The 19,238-nt window shown below is 48.3% G+C and overlaps 1 protein-coding gene across 1 annotated transcript in view; it reads left to right on the top strand.

Moving 5' to 3' along the window:
• LOC147708593 (uncharacterized) overlaps positions 1–19,238 on the top strand; it is a 198,357-nt gene that overhangs the window by 119,896 nt on the left and 59,223 nt on the right. The window contains exons 4-5 of the mRNA XM_086927264.1: positions 1,002–1,115; positions 7,056–7,163. Of these exons, the coding sequence (XP_086783390.1) occupies positions 1,002–1,115; positions 7,056–7,163 (222 nt within the window). The remainder of the gene's footprint in view (positions 1–1,001; positions 1,116–7,055; positions 7,164–19,238) is intronic.

The raw sequence follows: 19,238 nt of genomic DNA, 5'->3' as shown, positions 1-19,238 counted from the left end.
AATGTGCTTTTTGCGATTTAGTTGGTGAAAATCTGTTCAGTAGTTTTTGAGAATTTAAGGTTGAAAAAAAATCAGTATATTGACAGCTGGAGTTCCGTGGGACCATAAATTAAAAAAAAAAAGTTCCCATTTCCCAACAGATTTGTCTGTTTTGCTCCCATGGGTGTAAAACGGTCGTTCAGGCATTCACGCTGTGATTGACTGGCATTAATCTGAACAAAAACGTTATGGCTCTCAAACCATATTGGGGAACGTGGACCTGTGTCCTACAATTTTTTTTTTAAATGATATAAGAGGGCATGGTGCCCTGTACTCTGATCCCCCGGACTAGGGCGTGGGGGAATCCTTACCTGGGGTTGCATTTAAAAAATAAATATATTGGGGTGTACCGAGATCCTGCAGGAGTCCCATGGGAGCCAACTCGCCCTGGATACTCCAGGGGGAGTTCCACGAGAGCCACCCCCTGGCTACTGAGGGACTCCCAATGGAACGGAAAAACTAAATAAAAGGAAGAATGTGAGGTGGTAGGGTCCCGTGAAAGGCTTCCCTCTGTTACTGACTCCGTCCACATGGGTTCAAAGACTGTGTCCAGCAGGGGCCTGGCCTTCTGTGAGGTGTTGGGCTTGGGGGTGGAGCTTTTTTGTTTTTCATGCTTGGTGTGGTTGGCACTGTGAAAATCCTTAGTTTAAAAACTCTGCTAGAAAAAAACAGGCATTTGAGGTGAGCAGACTTGGGGTGTCGGTGTTGCGAGGATCTCCATATCAAGGAGCTGCTCCATACATAAATCATGGGAACTACACAGGGTTTGCTCATTCCAATTCTGCTTGTGTGTGTTGTTGTGTGTGTGTGTCTGTGTATATACAATTATAAGATAAAACGAAAACATATTGTCAGAATTCCCCAATAAGATTGGTCTTCACGGGGAAAATTAAGGCTAATAAACAGCAATAGGAAATTATTTCATCTGAGATGTAACACTGATATGTTTTATTGTCTAATAGAGGATAAAATGGACCACTTTGATATGGGATTTGAAGTTAACAAAGAAGAAAGCCAATATCTGAAGGAATGCCAGGAAACAGACGAAAGGATAACCAATGACTCTTTCAGCACAGGTGAGTGCAAATCCACATCTTGGTAGAACTTTCTTTAATAAAACAGAATTTACAAGTACTGGTAAAAACTTTCATACAAAAATAAATACAGTGTTTTGAATAGAAAGAATAAATAATTGAATTTAATTCCTGGGAGTGAAGTAAATATCTAGCTAAACAAATTCTAGAGCACTCATATAGCAGGCTTAGCTTCACTGTGCCAGCCCTCCTTCTCTAGAATGGTTTAACGTCTACCTTGTCAGCTGAGTAAGCCTGATTCAATTACAGAACAAGCATTGGCAAAGCCAATAGGTCTCACATATGCTAGATCTTTTGGCTTTGTCAATGTTTTTTATAGCCATGTGTTACAGCAGCGTGCTTACAGATTAATGAACTTTCCAACTCTTATGCACTTTTAACTCAACGCTTTTTTCTGAGTATTTTTCCACTAATGGTGAGAACAACTGTTTTACTTGTTAAGGAAATGTTTCACAATACTCACGAGGCTTGGGTTTATGTTTTCCAACATAATTGGCTCAGCTGAACGTTTTGTGGGCAATCCCATTTTCCCACACCTAAACTAAATTTATGATTGCAGGAAACGCAGGTACCTAGTGGACATTCCACAGATTTAGTTTCCCTCTAAGTATGTAGTTGCTAAGAGTTCCTCTAAATTGTGATGTCATTTGGTTGCACAGACAGCAATCTCTGCACCCTAAAATGTCACGTAAGTTAAGCAAAGATTTCTCTGACTTGGCCCAAAAGATAACACACTTTTTCTAACGGTCTTTGGGCTCTTTGGTTCCAGGTGATGTAAACGAAGGTCTTCTTAAAGACTATTTCGACCTGTCGATTTTAAACACCTACCAAATGATTTTCATGATGTAAGGATTGTCAGGTTCAATTTTCGTTATGGGCCACCTAGGTACATCTTAGGATTGTCTCTTTCAGGGACAATATCCTCCTTCAAGGTCACCTATATTTAGCTTTTCTGCTTCCTCTCCCTGTATTTCTGTCCTCTATTAGTAGATGTCAACTCCAGCCCCCATTCCAATCAAATCCGTGCCCTGCACAACCTCTTCCTTTCCTTCACCCCCTTCTGTGTTTATTCGATTGCTCTCGCTTTTTTATTTATTTTTTACTTACAGGGAAGCAGGCTGAAACCCCATATTCTCCCCATCTTCCTTTCTGACCTTTTGCGTCATAATGCTGCGTTTCTTTTCTCCTTTCTGTTGAACAGTCACTGACGTTCTGTGCCCACTCAGCCTCCACGTGTTTCTTCTCTTTTGCTCACTTTATTTTTTCTACATTACATGCTGTTTCTCCTCCTTTCTTCGCCCTTCCCTCCCGTTTCACCTCCCAACTAGGGTTACAGTAGAATTAGAACCTTCTGCAATCCGCTACTCTTGTTTTCAATTTCCTTGTCGTTGTCGCACTATCTTGTGATCAAGTTATCGACCCCCCTCAAGGGTCTTGCTGCACCCTCTCTCCACCTGGCCATAGACATATCTTTGTCTGCAAGAATGGCTGCAACCTCCAAATCGACAGAGATCTTGAGAACCTTTTTTTCACAGGCGTCACCCAGACCTCAGCCACTTGCTGCACCACATACAAGCATCCTTCTTTCTGTCTGCCCCATGCCATTAGGCACATTGGGAGATTTTCCACCCAAGGAAACCCCAGTAGAAGTCGCTTTTCCTAGTTGTCTCCATGCCCACGTCACCTGGTGGCATGCTGTATGTGCGCTGCCACGTAATATAACTCCAGGTCAGGCAACCTGAGACATCCTTCTTCTTTATCGGGTTCCAGGATCCCCAGGCCTACTTGGCTTCTTTTACCCGTCCTTCCCAGGGAGCTCAGAAGACTGCCAATCTCATTGAAAGTATCGGCCACATCGAGTTTTGAGGTGGGAGGAAAGGGAGAAACATCATATTAGAAATGGCTATCCTTCCTAATAATTACAACAGAAACATATTCTAAAATCCTAATGAGGACCTAAGGCCGTCCAGCACCTCACCCATATTATAGAAGTATTGTTTCACTGCTGTATGGGTCAGTGGAGAGGTGTGGCTCACTGGTTAGAGGCAAACACAACAGGTGATGGACCGAATGTGGATCAATGTCACACACTCACCCCAGTCCAAAGATCTGGGCCCAAATCCATCGTTTTTTTGCACTCCACACCACCCTGGGTTAGACAATGGCAATATGCAAATCAGCTCTGACCCTGTGCCCCATGGGAACAGTCCAGTCCGAACTACAAAAGCCATGTCCTTCCCAGAACGGAATCAAGCATCCGAGGACCGGACCGGTTTCGAGGTAACACCTCTCATCAGCCCGGCTAGCTTGACTCCAGTGGTGTGGAGTGCCTGGGACCCACGTCTGGGCATCCCCAGCGCACTTAGGGCGGAATATGCAAACACAACAGGTGATGGACCGAATGTGGATCAATGTCACACACTCACCCCAGTCCAAAGATCTGGGCCCAAATCCATCGTTTTTTTGCACTCCACACCACCCTGGGTTAGACAATGGCAATATGCAAATCAGCTCTGACCCTGTGCCCCATGGGAACAGTCCAGTCCAAACTACAAAAGCCATGTCCTTCCCAGAACGGAATCAAGCATCCGAGGACCGGACCGGTTTCGAGGTAACACCTCTCATCAGCCCGGCTAGCTTGACTCCAGTGGTGTGGAGTGCCTGGGACCCACGTCTGGGCATCCCCAGCGCACTTAGGGCGGAATATGCAAACACAACAGGTGATGGACCGAATGTGGATCAATGTCACACACTCACCCCAGTCCAAAGATCTGGGCCCAAATCCATCGTTTTTTTGCACTCCACACCACCCTGGGTTAGACAATGGCAATATGCAAATCAGCTCTGACCCTGTGCCCCATGGGAACAGTCCAGTCCGAACTACAAAAGCCATGTCCTTCCCAGAACGGAATCAAGCATCCCAGGACCGGACCGGTTTCGAGGTAACACCTCTCATCAGCCCGGCTAGCTTGACTCCAGTGGTGTGGAGTGCCTGGGACCCACGTCTGGGCATCCCCAGCGCACTTAGGGCAGAATATGCAAACACAACAGGTGATGGACCGAATGTGGATCAATGTCACACACTCACCCCAGTCCAAAGATCTGGGCCCAAATCCATCGTTTTTTTGCACTCCACACCACCCTGGGTTAGACAATGGCAATATGCAAATCAGCTCTGACCCTGTGCCCCATGGGAACAGTCCAGTCCGAACTACAAAAGCCATGTCCTTCCCAGAACGGTGGGATGCCCAGACGTGGGTCCCAGGCACTCCACACCACTTGGAGTCAAGCTAGCCGGGCTGATGAGAGGTGTTACCTCGAAACCGGTCTGGTCCTCGGATGCTTGATTCCGTTCTGGGAAGGACATGGCTTTTGTAGTTCGGACTGGACTGTTCCCATGGGGCAACAGGGTCAGAGCTGATTTGCATATCGCCATTGTCTAACCCAGGGTGGTGTGGAGTGCAAAAAAACGATGGATTTGGGCCCAGATCTTTTGACTGGGGGAATGTGTGACATTGATTCACATTCGGTCCATCACTTGCTGTTTTTTCAATTGCCGCCCTAAGTGCGCTGGGGATGCCCAGACGTGGGTCCCAGGCACTCCACACCACTTGGAGTCAAGCTAGCCGGGCTGATGAGAGGTGTTACCTCGAAACCGGTCCGGTCCTCGGATGCTTGATTCTGTTCTGGGAAGGACATGGCTTTTGTAGTTCGGACTGGACTGTTCCCATGGGGCAACAGGGTCAGAGCTGATTTGCATATCGCCATTGTCTAACCCAGGGTGGTGTGGAGTGCAAAAAAACGATGGATTTGGGCCCAGATCTTTTGACTGGGGGAATGTGTGACATTGATCCACATTCGGTCCATCACTTGTTGTTTTTGTCACTGGTTAGAGGCGGCAGACCTGTAAGCAGAGAACGGCCCGGGACCAGGGTTCAATTCCCGACGCGGCAGGGTCGTGGACCAAGGTCAACGGACTCGATAATTCTCACCTCAGTGCCTACTCTAACCAGGGAACACACTCGGTATCTCTGGGCGTTAAGCTTGCCTCATCTCTACAACGGCCCCCCACAGACGCCGGGGATGCCTGGTTTCACCCTGGAGATACCCAGAAAGGGAGCATCTCACAGGGAAAACCAGGACGGGTTCCCCAGCCGTCTACAGCACCAGGACACTCGGGTAGAGTAACAGTGCGCTTTACAAGAATCCCACATTTACATTTACCTAGGCCCCTAAATACCAAAATGTACCCATCTCTCAACTCAGTGTCATTTTTGGGCACTCCCCCAGGCTCTGACCAACCAGTCCTGGAGGCAGGAGCCCCACAAATGTATCCCTATTAACCTGTAGGTGTGACACTCCTCGAATGCATGCAGCTCAGACAAGTCTGCGAATTGAAGGATTTATTTTTAATTTGAAGGTAATACTCGGCATTGAATTGGACGTAGTTTCTTTCGAAGCTATTTGTAGTAATGAGATCAAGTATTCTGTGGGAAACATCATCAGTGGGGGTTTCTTGTTCTGCCAGCTTGCTACTACTTGGATCCCTTTCTCCTTTGGGATGTCAGTGTGACCAGATTCAGAGTCTAGGAAAACAAAAATGTCCTGATCTATGTTGAAGGGGATATTGTTTATTTTTATATCAATGTTGATCCTCACATAGCCAAGTTTGTCTTTTTGTTGGTTCCTTATTTTTTAATTTCACCGGGTTGTTTGGTTTCGTAGAAACAATAATGTAGTGACGGTGTCAGGGTAGAGTTGTAGGTGGAGCTACTGTATTGAGGGGGCTCATGTTGAAGATTGCACCAGGAGTGCATCATGGTGAGTCTGTAGTCCTCATTAACAGATGGTTTAAGTGAGGAATCTTCAGGTTGCTGGTGAATGTGTGTTAGGGATGTGCTTTTCTTTCCCCTGGCTGTTTGCGTAATAATGTGAGGTACTAATTTGTTTAGCCTGTATGGTGTTTTGATTAAAAATTGCAGGGTGTGGTTATTTTGTGAGGCTAATGTTTTGGGATGTTTGTGGATAGTGGGTGTACATGGTACCAAGTAGAGCTAGTGTGTGGAGAGGGAGGAAGTGCTTTGTTGGTTTGAGAGGGTATTCTTGCTCTAGTCCTGAGTTCTGTCACTCTGCAGCTAGTTGTTGGGAAAATGGTTACTGTCATTTGTGAATCACTTCAAGAGCTCAACCTTTGGCACCCTTTCTCAATTTTGCATTTGATTTTCCCTTTTCTGATCAAGTTGGGATAGTTTCCCTTTCTACATAAGGCTCTTTCCAAATTGTAGGTGGAACATCAACCCTGTCCTACAGTCGACCCTGCTAGTTTCTGTGTACAGTGTTGAAACGTTGTCAAATGTTTCGTTATGGATTATTAATGCTTAAGTGGAGCGAAAATATTGCAATATCTGCAACTATTTTATCTCTTTTTTGTATGTGCTTTGCTTATTTGACACTGCTTCGTTACGCTAATACCCACCTTCATACAATAATTCCTTATTTATATTCATTAAATATCTTTTTGGATTATTATTCATCTCAGTAGGCCCCTTTTTTCCATCTCGGGAACTTTAGCTATTATGGAGGATTGACAGAAATAGCTAAATTAGCACAGCCAATAAATCCATAGGGGGTTGTATTTTTATCACCTTCTTCGCCTGATTCTCACTTGGAATAAAGGGTAGCCTTATTTATATGCAGGGGCCAAAGGTAACGGCCATTTTGAATGTGGTTGATTCGTGAGGCTGGAGGAGGAAGGACGTTGTAATGTGAGAGAGTTTCTTCATGTTGAAATATGGGAAGCGGAAGAGAACTCTTGGAAGGCGCAGAGGGAATTTGTCACTTTTTTTAAAACTGATATATTCCAGCAAACTGACTTTTAATGGAATTTTAGATTTAAAAATAAAGTTTCTGTTTGCCCAACAGCCTTTCCGGTTCTCGATTTCGACAATGGTTTGAAGGCGGAACATGAACTCGCATCAAGTTTGATGACTCATGACGATGCAGATGTAACAGAAAGCACCACCAGCTCAGGTAATGGGCGTAAACTCTTGAGCTAATGGGTGCCCAGGGTATCAGCTCTCCAGAGATAGTTGAATTGCAGAGGTATGGCAGTCAGTAATTACTTTACACTAAAGGTACATTGAAAATAAGTATTGACACAGCCCCAAGGTCTGGTTTGTTTTAGGTGTAAATGTTTTTGTTATATTAGTCGGAGGTTGCATTAAATGTTTGGAGGTACAAACAGAAAACACAAATAGAGACACAGTTATGCACACAAAAGAACCTGGTGAACATACACAACCACACTACACATGGTGATACATATGAGGACAGACGGCACACATATAGGTACATGTAAACGCAGGTGGCTGTAAGTTGGATGCATGTGTCGATAGGTGTCTCTGGTTGTATATGAGGATAAATTGATGCTTATTTACTTTTGGGTGAACACAAGGGTTGGTGGGTGTTGATATAGATGGCTTTAAGTGCAGAGCTCGATAGATTTAAATGTAGGTGGATGCAGGGCACAAGTCCTAAAAAAAGAAGTGGGGGACGCTCAAAGTTAAGTGGTGTAACGGGAAGTGACGTCACGACAGGAAGTGACGTCACGGAAGGTAGTCACCTCTCATTACAGAGCGCGCCACACATCAGTTACTAGGCATTGACACAGAAGACGGACACCCAGTCATGGCCCAGGTTAGCCTGGTGCTCCGAACATGGCTTCTGTCCTCCTGCTGCTTCGTGCATCTGCTGTGTCTGGACTTCACGAAGGCCAAGAAGGAAGTCCCTGTCTTGGGAGAGCTGTGCTCCAAGAAGATGGAGTGCAGCTGCTAAGGGGAATACTTGTACAAGCAGGATGCCTGTAGGACTACAGTCATGCCCACGGCCCAGGATCGGCTGGATATAATTAGCATGGTAGCCTAAGCAATCACATTTCCTATTGCACCATAATTGAAAGTGTAGCTTTTGGGCAGGGGGGACGGCGTCCACCCAGTATAATAAGTGGGGGGACGCCGTCCACCCACGTGGTTCCCCCGACTCGAGCCCTGGGTGGATAACAGATTTGTTGTGGCTTGATGAATGTGTGCTTGGTTGCGGGTGATTGCTATATAGCTTGAAAGAAGGCGGATAATGGGAGCATGGGGGTTGATGTATGATACCTAGGGGCGGAGGGGTGGATGAACATGAATGGAAGGGAAACAGATGAGTGTATAGGTGGATAAGTGTGAATATTTAGGGTGAATGATTAGAAGAGTGTGGGTGTATAGGTGGGATGCATACATGTAGGTTGAAGGTTGCATAGAGAAAGAAAGTGATTTACGATTACAGTGATCTGACAGTGAACAATAACAAAAAATTCACTGTGAACTATCAAATGTCAAATGCATGAATTGTGGTGGATTTATTTGCTTCAGAAATTCAATGGCCATTTGAACCAACACAAGAGCATCTGGGGCTAAGAGACTCGTCCATTTACGGAAGGTGGTCCTTAATTTGTCCTGTTGAGAGTATTATGAGCTAGCAAATTTGCCCAGATCGTCCAACAAACGGTGTGTCAACAGGCACTCCAAATCCCCAAAAAATCACATATTCAAGACTAGAATGCTTAAGACGGCGCCTTTTAAAAAAACCTTCAACCAGGAAAGCTGATTTCAGATCACCTGTATAAAACAACAAAGGGTCGAGTCCACTAATGTACCAAAGCATTGCCAAACGGGCCCAAAAACAACAGGCTATGGGCCATATGTATCAACATCCTCATTTGCGATTCTCAAATAGCGATTCTTTAGAAATCACTATTTGAGAATTGCAAAAAGGGATGTATGTAAAGAAATCGTAATTCTTTAGTGATTTCTATATATTCCTTAATTGCGATTAGCAAATTGCGACATCGCAATTAAGGAATACTTTCCCATGGGGGGCGTGGCTTGAGCGCCGATGGGGGAAGCCGCCTGAGCGTTGGGCTCCGCGATCGAGCCCTCATAAATCCTGCTTTATTGACTTTACTGACCCCCAGTCCGCCTAATACAACGGGAGAAGGGTCTCCCCTGCGGCGGACCTACAGAGCGCTGTATCAAAACTGCCAACAACGCTGAAAATCACCGGCGAGCTGCCCGGAGTATCCCGACTGAGGGCGCACCTAAAATGGCGGCTACGGAGACGGGCTGAATCCCTGGATGCCCGGAGCTGCGGGGGGCCCTGCCGATCCACGGTCTCTACGGGGCTGAGGGCGGAGTGGGGGTTACGTCCTGCGGGATTGAGCCCCGCTTACCTTATTGGCGAATGTGGACGTTGGCCTCCCCCTCCCCCAAGGGCCGCTGCGGAGCGAAAGAGAGACGCTAAGCATCCCCGAATCGAGGGAGGTGGTGGCACTACAATCCGGTTGAAATGCGGACGTGTGGCTCCCCCGGACCCCTGCGGCTCCCTGCGCTTAATTTCCGCCGTCTTGGAGGGACTGACTCAACAGAATTGTTTTGAACTGCGAGGCCCGCGAGCTGGGCGTTCCGGGGAGGCGCTGGAGGGCGCCCTCGGTCGGAGGCGATCTGGGACCCGGAGGTGAGACAGCGCTTCCATTAAATCTACCCCCAGACTTGCGGCAGGGGGACGGACATCATTGTCTAAGGGCAATAGCTGAGACTACTAAGGGGAGATCGGAGGTTGTGGTGAGGCGCTCCGAAGATTGGAGGTGGGACAAAGTAGTGAGGCCCCACGGCGGCACAATGGGAAGACGGGTGGCGGGACCCCGCGAGACAGCTCCTGGTACTACCCGGACACCGACCATGGGCAGATGAGGCCAATCTTGGAGATCCCTGTGGGTGTTACACGGTGGCCTGAGGTATTGGCGAATGCACTAGCACGGCCCCAATCTCGCGTGCGAGCGGAGAGAAACCACGCAACGACCACTCTGCAGGAACTCTGTTGCTGAAGGCCGTCTGATGCTGCCTTTTGGTATTACTGGAAGCACACGGCTCATTCCTTCCCCCTCTGGCCATAGGCCCTTGAGATATGGCCTACTCCTATGGACCTCAGAGGCGAGCGTGCGCAGCGTTGCTGTAGAGGGTGGCCCTCCCGGAGCTTACTACGGAAGTCGTTAGACTACTGCAACACAACTGAAGGGCACACGTCGACTAGCCCGGTGGGGGACCGTCCCTGGGCAGGCACTGCGCTGCTGGCTGGCCGGTGAAGGTACTCATGGATGGTATAGGCCTGATCATTACATACCGCCGGGGAGGGCCTGCAGCTGACACCTAGCCACACTGTTGGAGCGCGTTTTATCCTACCCCGAACTCCCGCAGTTGGCACCCACATCACTGCAACGTCGTCGGCTCCTGCTGGATTCATATAGCAGCGTTGCTGCTAGGGACCCTACGCCCCAAGCGTCTGGACCACAGCTCAACAGGCTCCTGGGATACGGACTCGAGAGCGGCTAGCTATACGGAGCCCCCTGCTTCCGGATTGAGCTTCCCTACCTTCAGCATGGGAAAACCCAAGGGGACCAAAAGCGGTGCTCAACCCACGTCGGATACCGAAGCACCGGACAAGGGGGACCACACCGACTCCGGACAGTCGTGAGACCCTCAATTACAACTTCAGTTGGACAACATTTTGTCAGTAATAGCGGACTCCCGCGCGGCGCTTCAGCAGGACATTGCACAGGTGGCCACCGGCCTGGGGCTACTGCGGGCCAACCATGGAAAATTGACAGACAGAGTTAAGCTGGTGGAGGACACGATTCACACTCTAGAGCCGGCGCAAAAAGACCTCACAGCCACTATGACCAACATGCTGGACCGCATAGATGCGCTGGAGAGACGGGCAGAGGAGGCAGAAGGGCGTAATCGCCGGAACAACATCAGGATAGTTGGCTTACCGGAGAAAGTGGAAGGGAAGGACATGGTACGCTACCTTGAAGAATGGCTCCGGACAGCGGTGGCACCAGAGGGTCTCTCCCCTCTCTACACACTGGAGCGGGCTCATAGAGTCCCGGCCAAGTCGCCGCAGCAGGGCCGACCCCCACGCCCGGTGGTCGCCCGACTGTTACACTATCGGGACAGGGATTTGCTGCTCCAGAATGCACGACTGAACAGTCCTTTTCAGGTGGAGAACAGTAAAATCACTATCTTTCTGGATTACACATATGAGACACAACGACGGCGGACCTCTTTCCTGGCGGTCAAAAGAGAACTGAGAGCTGAGGGCCTACAGTACTCCTTGCTCTTTCCGGATCGGCTGCGAGTAATTGTGGATGATACCACCAGGTTCTTTGACACTCCTGACGATGCCTGCGCCTGGCTAGAACTGTACAAATCCGGAAAAGACGTCCTTGATCACCGGCCCAGGATGGGCGCCGAAGGGTTGCTGCAATGAAAATCGCGGCGGATCCGAAACAGGAGGAGTGGTCTGAGAGGGCCATCGCAGTCAGAGACGGCGGCGGAGCGGCTGGGGGTCCTGGAGGTGGTGACTGCCCTATCCGGAACACAAGATTCGCCATCGCATGAAGACGAGGAATCTGTAAAGGGAGGTGAACAATCGGACACTGAGTGTTCTGAAACTGACAGTATGCCTTTACCAGTGGTTACTCCGGCGACGGCGGAGGAAATGATAGATGAAGACTAGAAGTACCCGGTGAGCTGTATGAGTTCCAAATATGGACTGTAGCAGATGACTCACCATATATTGTGGGAGGGACTGTTTGATTAGGATTGGGAGGCGCTTGGTCTTTGAGATGTTCCACTAACTGGGGCTCGATCGCTTAATAAGGAGCTTAGTGCTTGAGCGGCTCCCCGTTGGCGACCAACCCTCCCGTACTGCCCTTAAGGCATACCCACAGTGACTTCTGTTGGGTTAGTCAAATGTTGTTAATTGGGAATGTTTGGACGGGAACTAGATGGAGGTTGCTAGGTCCTGTTCTGGGGGGGGGTGTTGGTTTATTTCGGGATGTTGGGGGGAGGGCTCATCATCGATGCTGACGTTTTCCCACGCTTAGGGAGACCAAGATGTGGGTATGGTGGAATGCACAGGGCATTGTGGGACAATGGATGATCTGACTAACTTGAGATGTATAACCTGGAATGTGCGGTGGCTCCACACCATGACACGGCGACACAAAATTCATGCCTACTTAGTGCGTAGAGGAGTGCAAGTTGCAATGCTTCAGGAAACACATTTGACACAGACCAAAGGGATAGCATTGCAGCGCAGGTGGAGGGGACAAGTATTTAATACTACTTACTCGGCGTTTGCTAGAGGCGCTTTAATCTGGATCAGAGCTGGGGTCCCATTTCAATTAACCAAACAACTTGTAGACCCAGAGGGTAGATTAGTAGCAATAACAGGAAGGTTGCGGGGTAAAGACATAGCCTTCTGTAGTGTCTATGCACCCAACGTTGATCAGTTGACTTTTTTGGCGAGGTTGTCCGGATCCCTAGCTCACTTTCTGGTGGGACCATTACTAATGGGAGGTGACTATAACTCAGTACTGGATGTCTCACTTGATAGGTCGCACCCCTGTCTGACTGACTCCCCGACACACCGCATCACCAAGGGTAGAATGGAATGGCAAGCGAGATGGGGCCTGATAGACATCTGGCGTGCACAACACCCACACACCCGAGATTACTCCCACTTCTCGGGTATGCATGAGCTCCATGTGCGACTGGACACGATGCTTTGCTCCCCAGACCTAGTGCCAATGATCACGAGAACTGAATACTTGTCAAGGGCGGTATCAGATCATAATCATTTGTTAATTGCTTTTTCAGTGGTTCCCTAGCGCGTCAAGCGTCCCCACTTGGAGGCTGCGCCCTGAGACATTGGAGGACCCCTTTTTCAAGAGGCGTTAGAGGAAAGAATTACACAGTACTTTGAGGACAATGCTGGCACGACTGAGGCACGGGCGAAGGAGTGGGACGCCTTCAAGGTAGTCTTGAGAGGGTTTTGCATAGGGCAACAGGGAGGAGTGCGAAAAGTTCTCTTACGTGATCTGGATAAGGCGGATAAGAAACTCCGCGATGCAGAACTTGCACGACCTGGTCACCCCGAGCTACAGGGAAGGGTCAGCGAGGCTAAAGAAGCGGTAGCGATAGAAACAGAGCGTTTGCGTAGCTTCGATTATAAAGCGTATACGGCCAGGACTCATGCAGAGGGCGACAAGGCTGAGACCTTACTGGCTTGGCTTGCCAACCCCACGAAGAGGGGAACACCTATAGTGTCTATGCGTACAACGGATGGCGAGGAGGTCTACACCCAGACTGAAATCTTGCATTGCTTCACGAGATATTATGAATCCCTATACAAGAGCAAATTGGCAGCAGGCACTCCAGGCATGGAGGCCTTTCTCGAAGGGCTCTACTTCCCAGAATTAGATCATGACCAGGCAAGAGGATTGGGCAGAGATATAGAACTAGGGGAAATACGACGCTCCATAAAGCACATGGCACATAACAAAACCCCGTGCTTAGATGGGCTACCCATTGAATTCTATGGCAGGGGACGTTGACCTTTTGGTGCCAAGACTGCTGGAGGTCTATAGAGAAGCAAAACAATTGGGGCGACTACCACACTCCATGCGGGAAGCGCTGATAATATCCTTACTGAAACCAGGAAGGGAAAGTGGAGACATAGCATCCTACAGACCACTCTCGATGCTAACCACTGATTACAAAATACTTAGTAGCATCCTAGCGTCTCGCCTCTTGGAACACATGACCTCACTGGTGCATGAAGACCAGGCTGGATTTATACCAACGCGAAATACGACCTCGAACATACGCTGTTTGCTGCCATTGCTGGAAGGAGACCACCCTGAGGCTCGACACCCAATGATATTATCGGTGGACATAGAAAAGGCGTTTGACAGCCTCGGATGGGAATACCTCTACGCGGTATTGAGACGCTTCGGAGTGGGTGAGGATTACCTGAGATGGACGACTGTGCTTTACACCTCAGCGGTAGCTTAAGTGAAAACGAGCACGCTGATATCGCAGCAATACCCAATAGAGAGGGGCACAAGGCAGGGGTGCTCGCTGTCGCCTCTGCTGTTCGCCCTGGCAGTAGAACCTCTAGCAATGTCTATTCGGACAGGAGAACACTACAGAGGATTACGAAGTAGGATTGGGCGCCACTACATATCACTATACGCGGATGATCTCCTGCTCTTTCTCGAAGATGCCGACGAGGCGCTGGTGGGAGCTGAAAACTTGCTAACGAGCTTTGGCGAAATATCAGGCCTGAAAGTGAACTGGGCCAAGACGTGCTTATTCCCTGTACGCCAAGGGGAAACCCAACCATCCACGACCAGATCAGTACGCTGGGAGCCCAGTTGCCTGAAATATCTGGGCGTGTACATTTACCACACGCCAGCCTATTTATTGGAAGGCAATATAGGCCGCGGAATAAGAGCCCTGAAGAGCAGCATGTCCTTCTGGGCCACCCTCTCACTATCCATGGCGGGCCGTATAGCGCTACTGAAGATGGTGGCTCTTCCACGACTCCTTTATTACTTCAGGACGCTGCCCGTATGGGTACCTGCTGCTGCCTTCCGACTTCTGAGGTCCATGATTGTGTCCTTCCTCTGGGGATCGGGTCGCCGGAGAGTGGCATTAACGACACTGCTGCGACCTAAGACGGAGAGGGGGCTGGCGGTCCCTGATTTCGAAATTATATTACTTGGCAGCTCAACTGCAGGTCTACACGCAAGAGGTAGCTCGAGAATTCAGGGGCCCAGAACATACCAGGGGCCGAGGTATTCCTCGCCATGTTCTTTCCTTTATAGCACTACAACAGAAATTAGTTCTTAGAGACCTAATACAAGAAGAAAAAACGATCAGACTCTGCTGGAATCGCTTACAGCGTAGGGCGGGTGTGTTACATCCATATGCCCCCGAAATTTCATTGGGGATGCTGACGGCACTACCGCATGGTGGCGATTGGTCACAACTACATGATTGGGAGGAAGCGGGTATCCAAGTAGTAGGGGACTTATATGAAGAGGTAGTTCTAAATACCCTATCCAATACTTCTGGAACGATTCAACCTACCTAGGGGGGCTTCCTGCTACATGCGGCACTGATACAAGCGATACAGAAGCATTGGAAAGAGGGTCTGACGGAGCCGAGAACAACAATGGCTTGCCAGTATGCCATGATGGCCGCGGGAACCTTCAAGGCAGTCACATGCCTCTACTCCAGATTGATTAATGAAGGGCTCACTCCTAGAGACACTGAAGGGAAAGTGGGAAACCGATATTGGTAAGGACATCCCTTAGACAGTGTGGGCACAGATAGTGCGGAGGGCCTGGAAGAGCACACACGATGCAAGATTCCAGCTAGTGCACTTCTACGTCCTCCACCGCGCATACCTGACGCCGGGAAAGATCAAAAAGTATTTTGACGCAGATACCGCAGCGTACCCTAGGTGTGCAACACTAGGCATAGAATTAGGCCATATGTTGTGGACATGCCCGATCTTGGAGATGTATTGGAAGGAGGTGGGAGACACTTTGAACACAATCACAGAAAGGGGCTTAGAATTTGACATGGCTGTGAGTGTCCTACACTGGTTCCCTCATACCCCCAAGAATAAGGTCACTAGTAAGTTTATAGGCATGGGGCTCATATTAGCAAAGCGAGAAATTACGCGACACTGGAAGGCAGCGGCAGGACCCAATGGCGCTAGATGGAGAAACGAGTTTCTTAAGTGGACTCAGGGCGAAAGTATGTTAAGATTTCACACTGCACTGAGACAACGTAATGGCAAAGCATTGGAAACAGCTCAGGCTTGGGACGCATTAGTACAAGCATTGCGCGATTATGATACACATGACGAAGCGGCGGACTAACAGTCTGAGCAGAGCACTCCCCCAAGACATGACAGGTACATCACATAGAGCACTTCCCAGTGGCTCCTGTGCACCCACACTGCTTTGACGGACACTGACCGTAACCACCAATAATGAGGGTTCGGGGAGGGGGGAGGGAACATAGGATATTTTGTTAGTTTACTGGGCGAAGGCACACTAGGGTGTATATGTAGGAGGGCTCACATACATGGTCTGACTATCATCCTGCTCTAATGCCTGAGAACGTAACTATGGGGCCCTATTGGATGTTGGAGAAGCATAGAAAACATAATTGAATCAGTATGTTATGTGTAACAAAACCCAATAAAAATTTGTTTTAAAAAAAAGGAATACTTTCCCATTCATTTCTATGGGCCAGGAGGCCCATAGGAATGAATGGGAAGTTATTCTCAATTTGCGATTCGCAATTTGAGAATGGCAAATTGAGAATAATTTCAAGGGTGTCATAGGGACACCCTGATGCTCCCCTGAAATGTACATGTGTGCGCATATGGCGCACATACATGCCCTAAGGGCATGTATGTGCACCACATGGCACCTTCACAAATCGCAAGACTTCAATGGTTGCTGCATAGCATTTAAGAAATCGCACTTTGCGATTCCTTAACCGCATGCACACTAGCGGGTTTTCCCGCTGCGCGCTGAAAATTAAAAAAATACGCGTTACGTGACAAAGCCAGCTCGTCATGCGCGCAGCGCAGGTAACGCCCATGAGGAGCTGGCTTTGTCACCAGCATCGAAGGGGTTAAATGCTTAGGCAAAATTAAGGTATCGCAAATTTTGAGATTCCTTAAATTTGCATTGAGATTATCCTCATACATACCGTTTTCCGAATTTTGAGTCGCAAACGCTGCTTTTTTGCGATTCGCAGTGTTTGCGAATCAAAATTCGGTTGATACATATGCCCTTATATCATTTGCCTACAAGTAGTCGACTTCCAAGGATCTTACACTCACAAGTCCAGCTACAGACTTCTGGCCAATCTGGACAGAAATATAATTAAAGGTACAGACCTGCTTAGGGTTGAAACTGTATCAACACATTCAATGCAGACGCGATTCTAGAACCAGAAGAGGGGTTAGAGAGAAATATAGAAACATCATAACACATGGTAAAATTTGTCAGTTTCTCACATAGACAATGTGGGAAACGTGGGACGATGGGGTCACCTAGCGTAAAAATAAAACTAAAACGAAAACTCTTCAGCTGCACATTGATATGCACGCACACACCACCACATCATTTACCTACAAAGAGGTCGCTGTGATATGTGTTTCTTAATTTAGAAAACGTTACTGTAAGTATCACAATGTAATACAAACTTCCTAACGTAAACCTGGTCATCAGTTTCATTCTCATAGGAAACGTCACTTACGTTGCCTTTCATTTGCCATTGCTATGCATATTGTAGCGTCTGTTCCAGTGGATATGGTGTCATTCGCCAGGGCTAATGCAGAGGGGGTCAAGTTGTGGGTTCTTCTTATGGGATATGAGACCGTTTAGGGAATCGCAAGAAAAACAGAGGCTCCAGGGCCTCAAGCATGGGGTTTGATGTTGTTTGTCTCTTTTTCAAGGCCCGTTCGAGTGTGGGGTTGCTTGAGTTCTGCACTCAACATTGAAACATTAGCGCAATAACTGATTGTCCAACCTATTGCTTTACTTTTCAAGAAGTAAGTAATTTAGGGACAGAGGAACTAAGTACTACACACACAATATTGGTAAGATGCAATTTAGAGTCCTGGGCGCTGAGGTCGGCTACAGATCTACCTTCTACTTTCCATTTCCCCCTGCTGGTCTAGGCAATTCCCCAGCTGCCCCACCAGTCAAAATTATAGTGTGTTTAGATTACCCTCTTTATACTAAAGTGCACTGAGTCTCTTTCCATTCAGGTTTTATTCTTAATGGGGAATGCTTGGTTGCTCTTTCTGCAGTACAGTCGTCAATCCTTAGTAGCTGTCTGGCTTTGTCCAAGTTGTTCACCTCTTCAGCTTCTGCGAGATCACACTAACCAGCAGATATGATTGGGCCTCATTTGTGGCCCTGGGCACCCGCGCAGTAGACATGCATCCAGCAAAATTGATGCTTTATGTTTTCCTTTGGCTGTAGTGGCGGTCTTGCAGGTTGGGACTTCGATCTTCCCAGCAGTCTAGATCACACACTAAACAGCTGGGTTGATGCCCTGTGATGGGTGCAATCCAGCCCAGGCCGATTTTATGCTTCTGGTGAAGCTTTGCGCATGCCAGTTTCAAGGCTGTGAGGCCATGCATAGACCAATCTCAGTTGGGCCAGAAGGACCCTCACTGGTCTCCGGTGTGGGCAGCGGTGAGGGCATGCCTTCTTCTAGCACATCAGTCACGTATACATCACTCCCTTCATGTCGAGTCAACTCAGATCACAGCCTCGACTGGGTTTCTGCGATCTTCAGTTGCAATGCACAGTTCCCCTCCTACCCCTCCCTACCCTTATCTTGATATCTAAATCTCCTCCCTCCAGCTTCAGGAACTTAAGCTGTACACTCCCACTGTCCTGGAAAACAATTTCACCTCTGTCTTGTGCAAGGGGGAAACCCAAGAGTAATCAAAATTGATCCCACTGACCATCATGAATCGGGTTTCACTCCACGCAGGAGACAGTCCCACACACATACTCTCTCTCCTTAGACTTCAGGGTGTGAAGTCTAAGGATGCTATAATCTGGGTAAACGCATTGATGCCGACCACTAGACCTCCACTCCAGTGAGAGAGAAAAAAACTTGGATCATAGCTTTGGATTCACAAAACTTAGGCTCTGCCTCCACAACTCTATGTTCTAAAGCCATGACATAGACAGTAGTCCACTGTCTGTTCGATGAGGTTACACTTGATATGTCCATCCAGGTCACACTGCAAGCCCCGGACAAGTGAAAAGCGTACACCTCTGCACAGATGCTCGAATAGTTAGGGTGAAAATCCCAAACCAGCATGGCATAGACTTACAGGCGGGCATTAAGAACAGGGAAGCACGACTGTACAGCATGTCGAGAACATTCCTTTTCCAACATTAGGTGACCCAAAGAGCACTAATTTGCAGTGAGGAGGGCTACATACTATTCCCTCCAGCACAAATACAGTTAGAACCCTAAGGGTAAAAAGGAAAAAATCGTGTAAATGTACCACTATAGAGTGATTTGCAATTTGACCCCTACAGACCCTAGCCAACCACATGGTACGGTATTGTAGCAACGCTAACCTACCACAGGACCACTG

This window comes from Lissotriton vulgaris, chromosome 6 (assembly GCF_964263255.1).
Source record: "Lissotriton vulgaris chromosome 6, aLisVul1.2, whole genome shotgun sequence".
Taxonomy (NCBI): Eukaryota; Metazoa; Chordata; class Amphibia; order Caudata; family Salamandridae; genus Lissotriton; species Lissotriton vulgaris.
The sequence above is the reverse complement of the archived record's forward strand: the minus strand, read 5'-3'. Positions and strand labels throughout refer to the sequence as shown.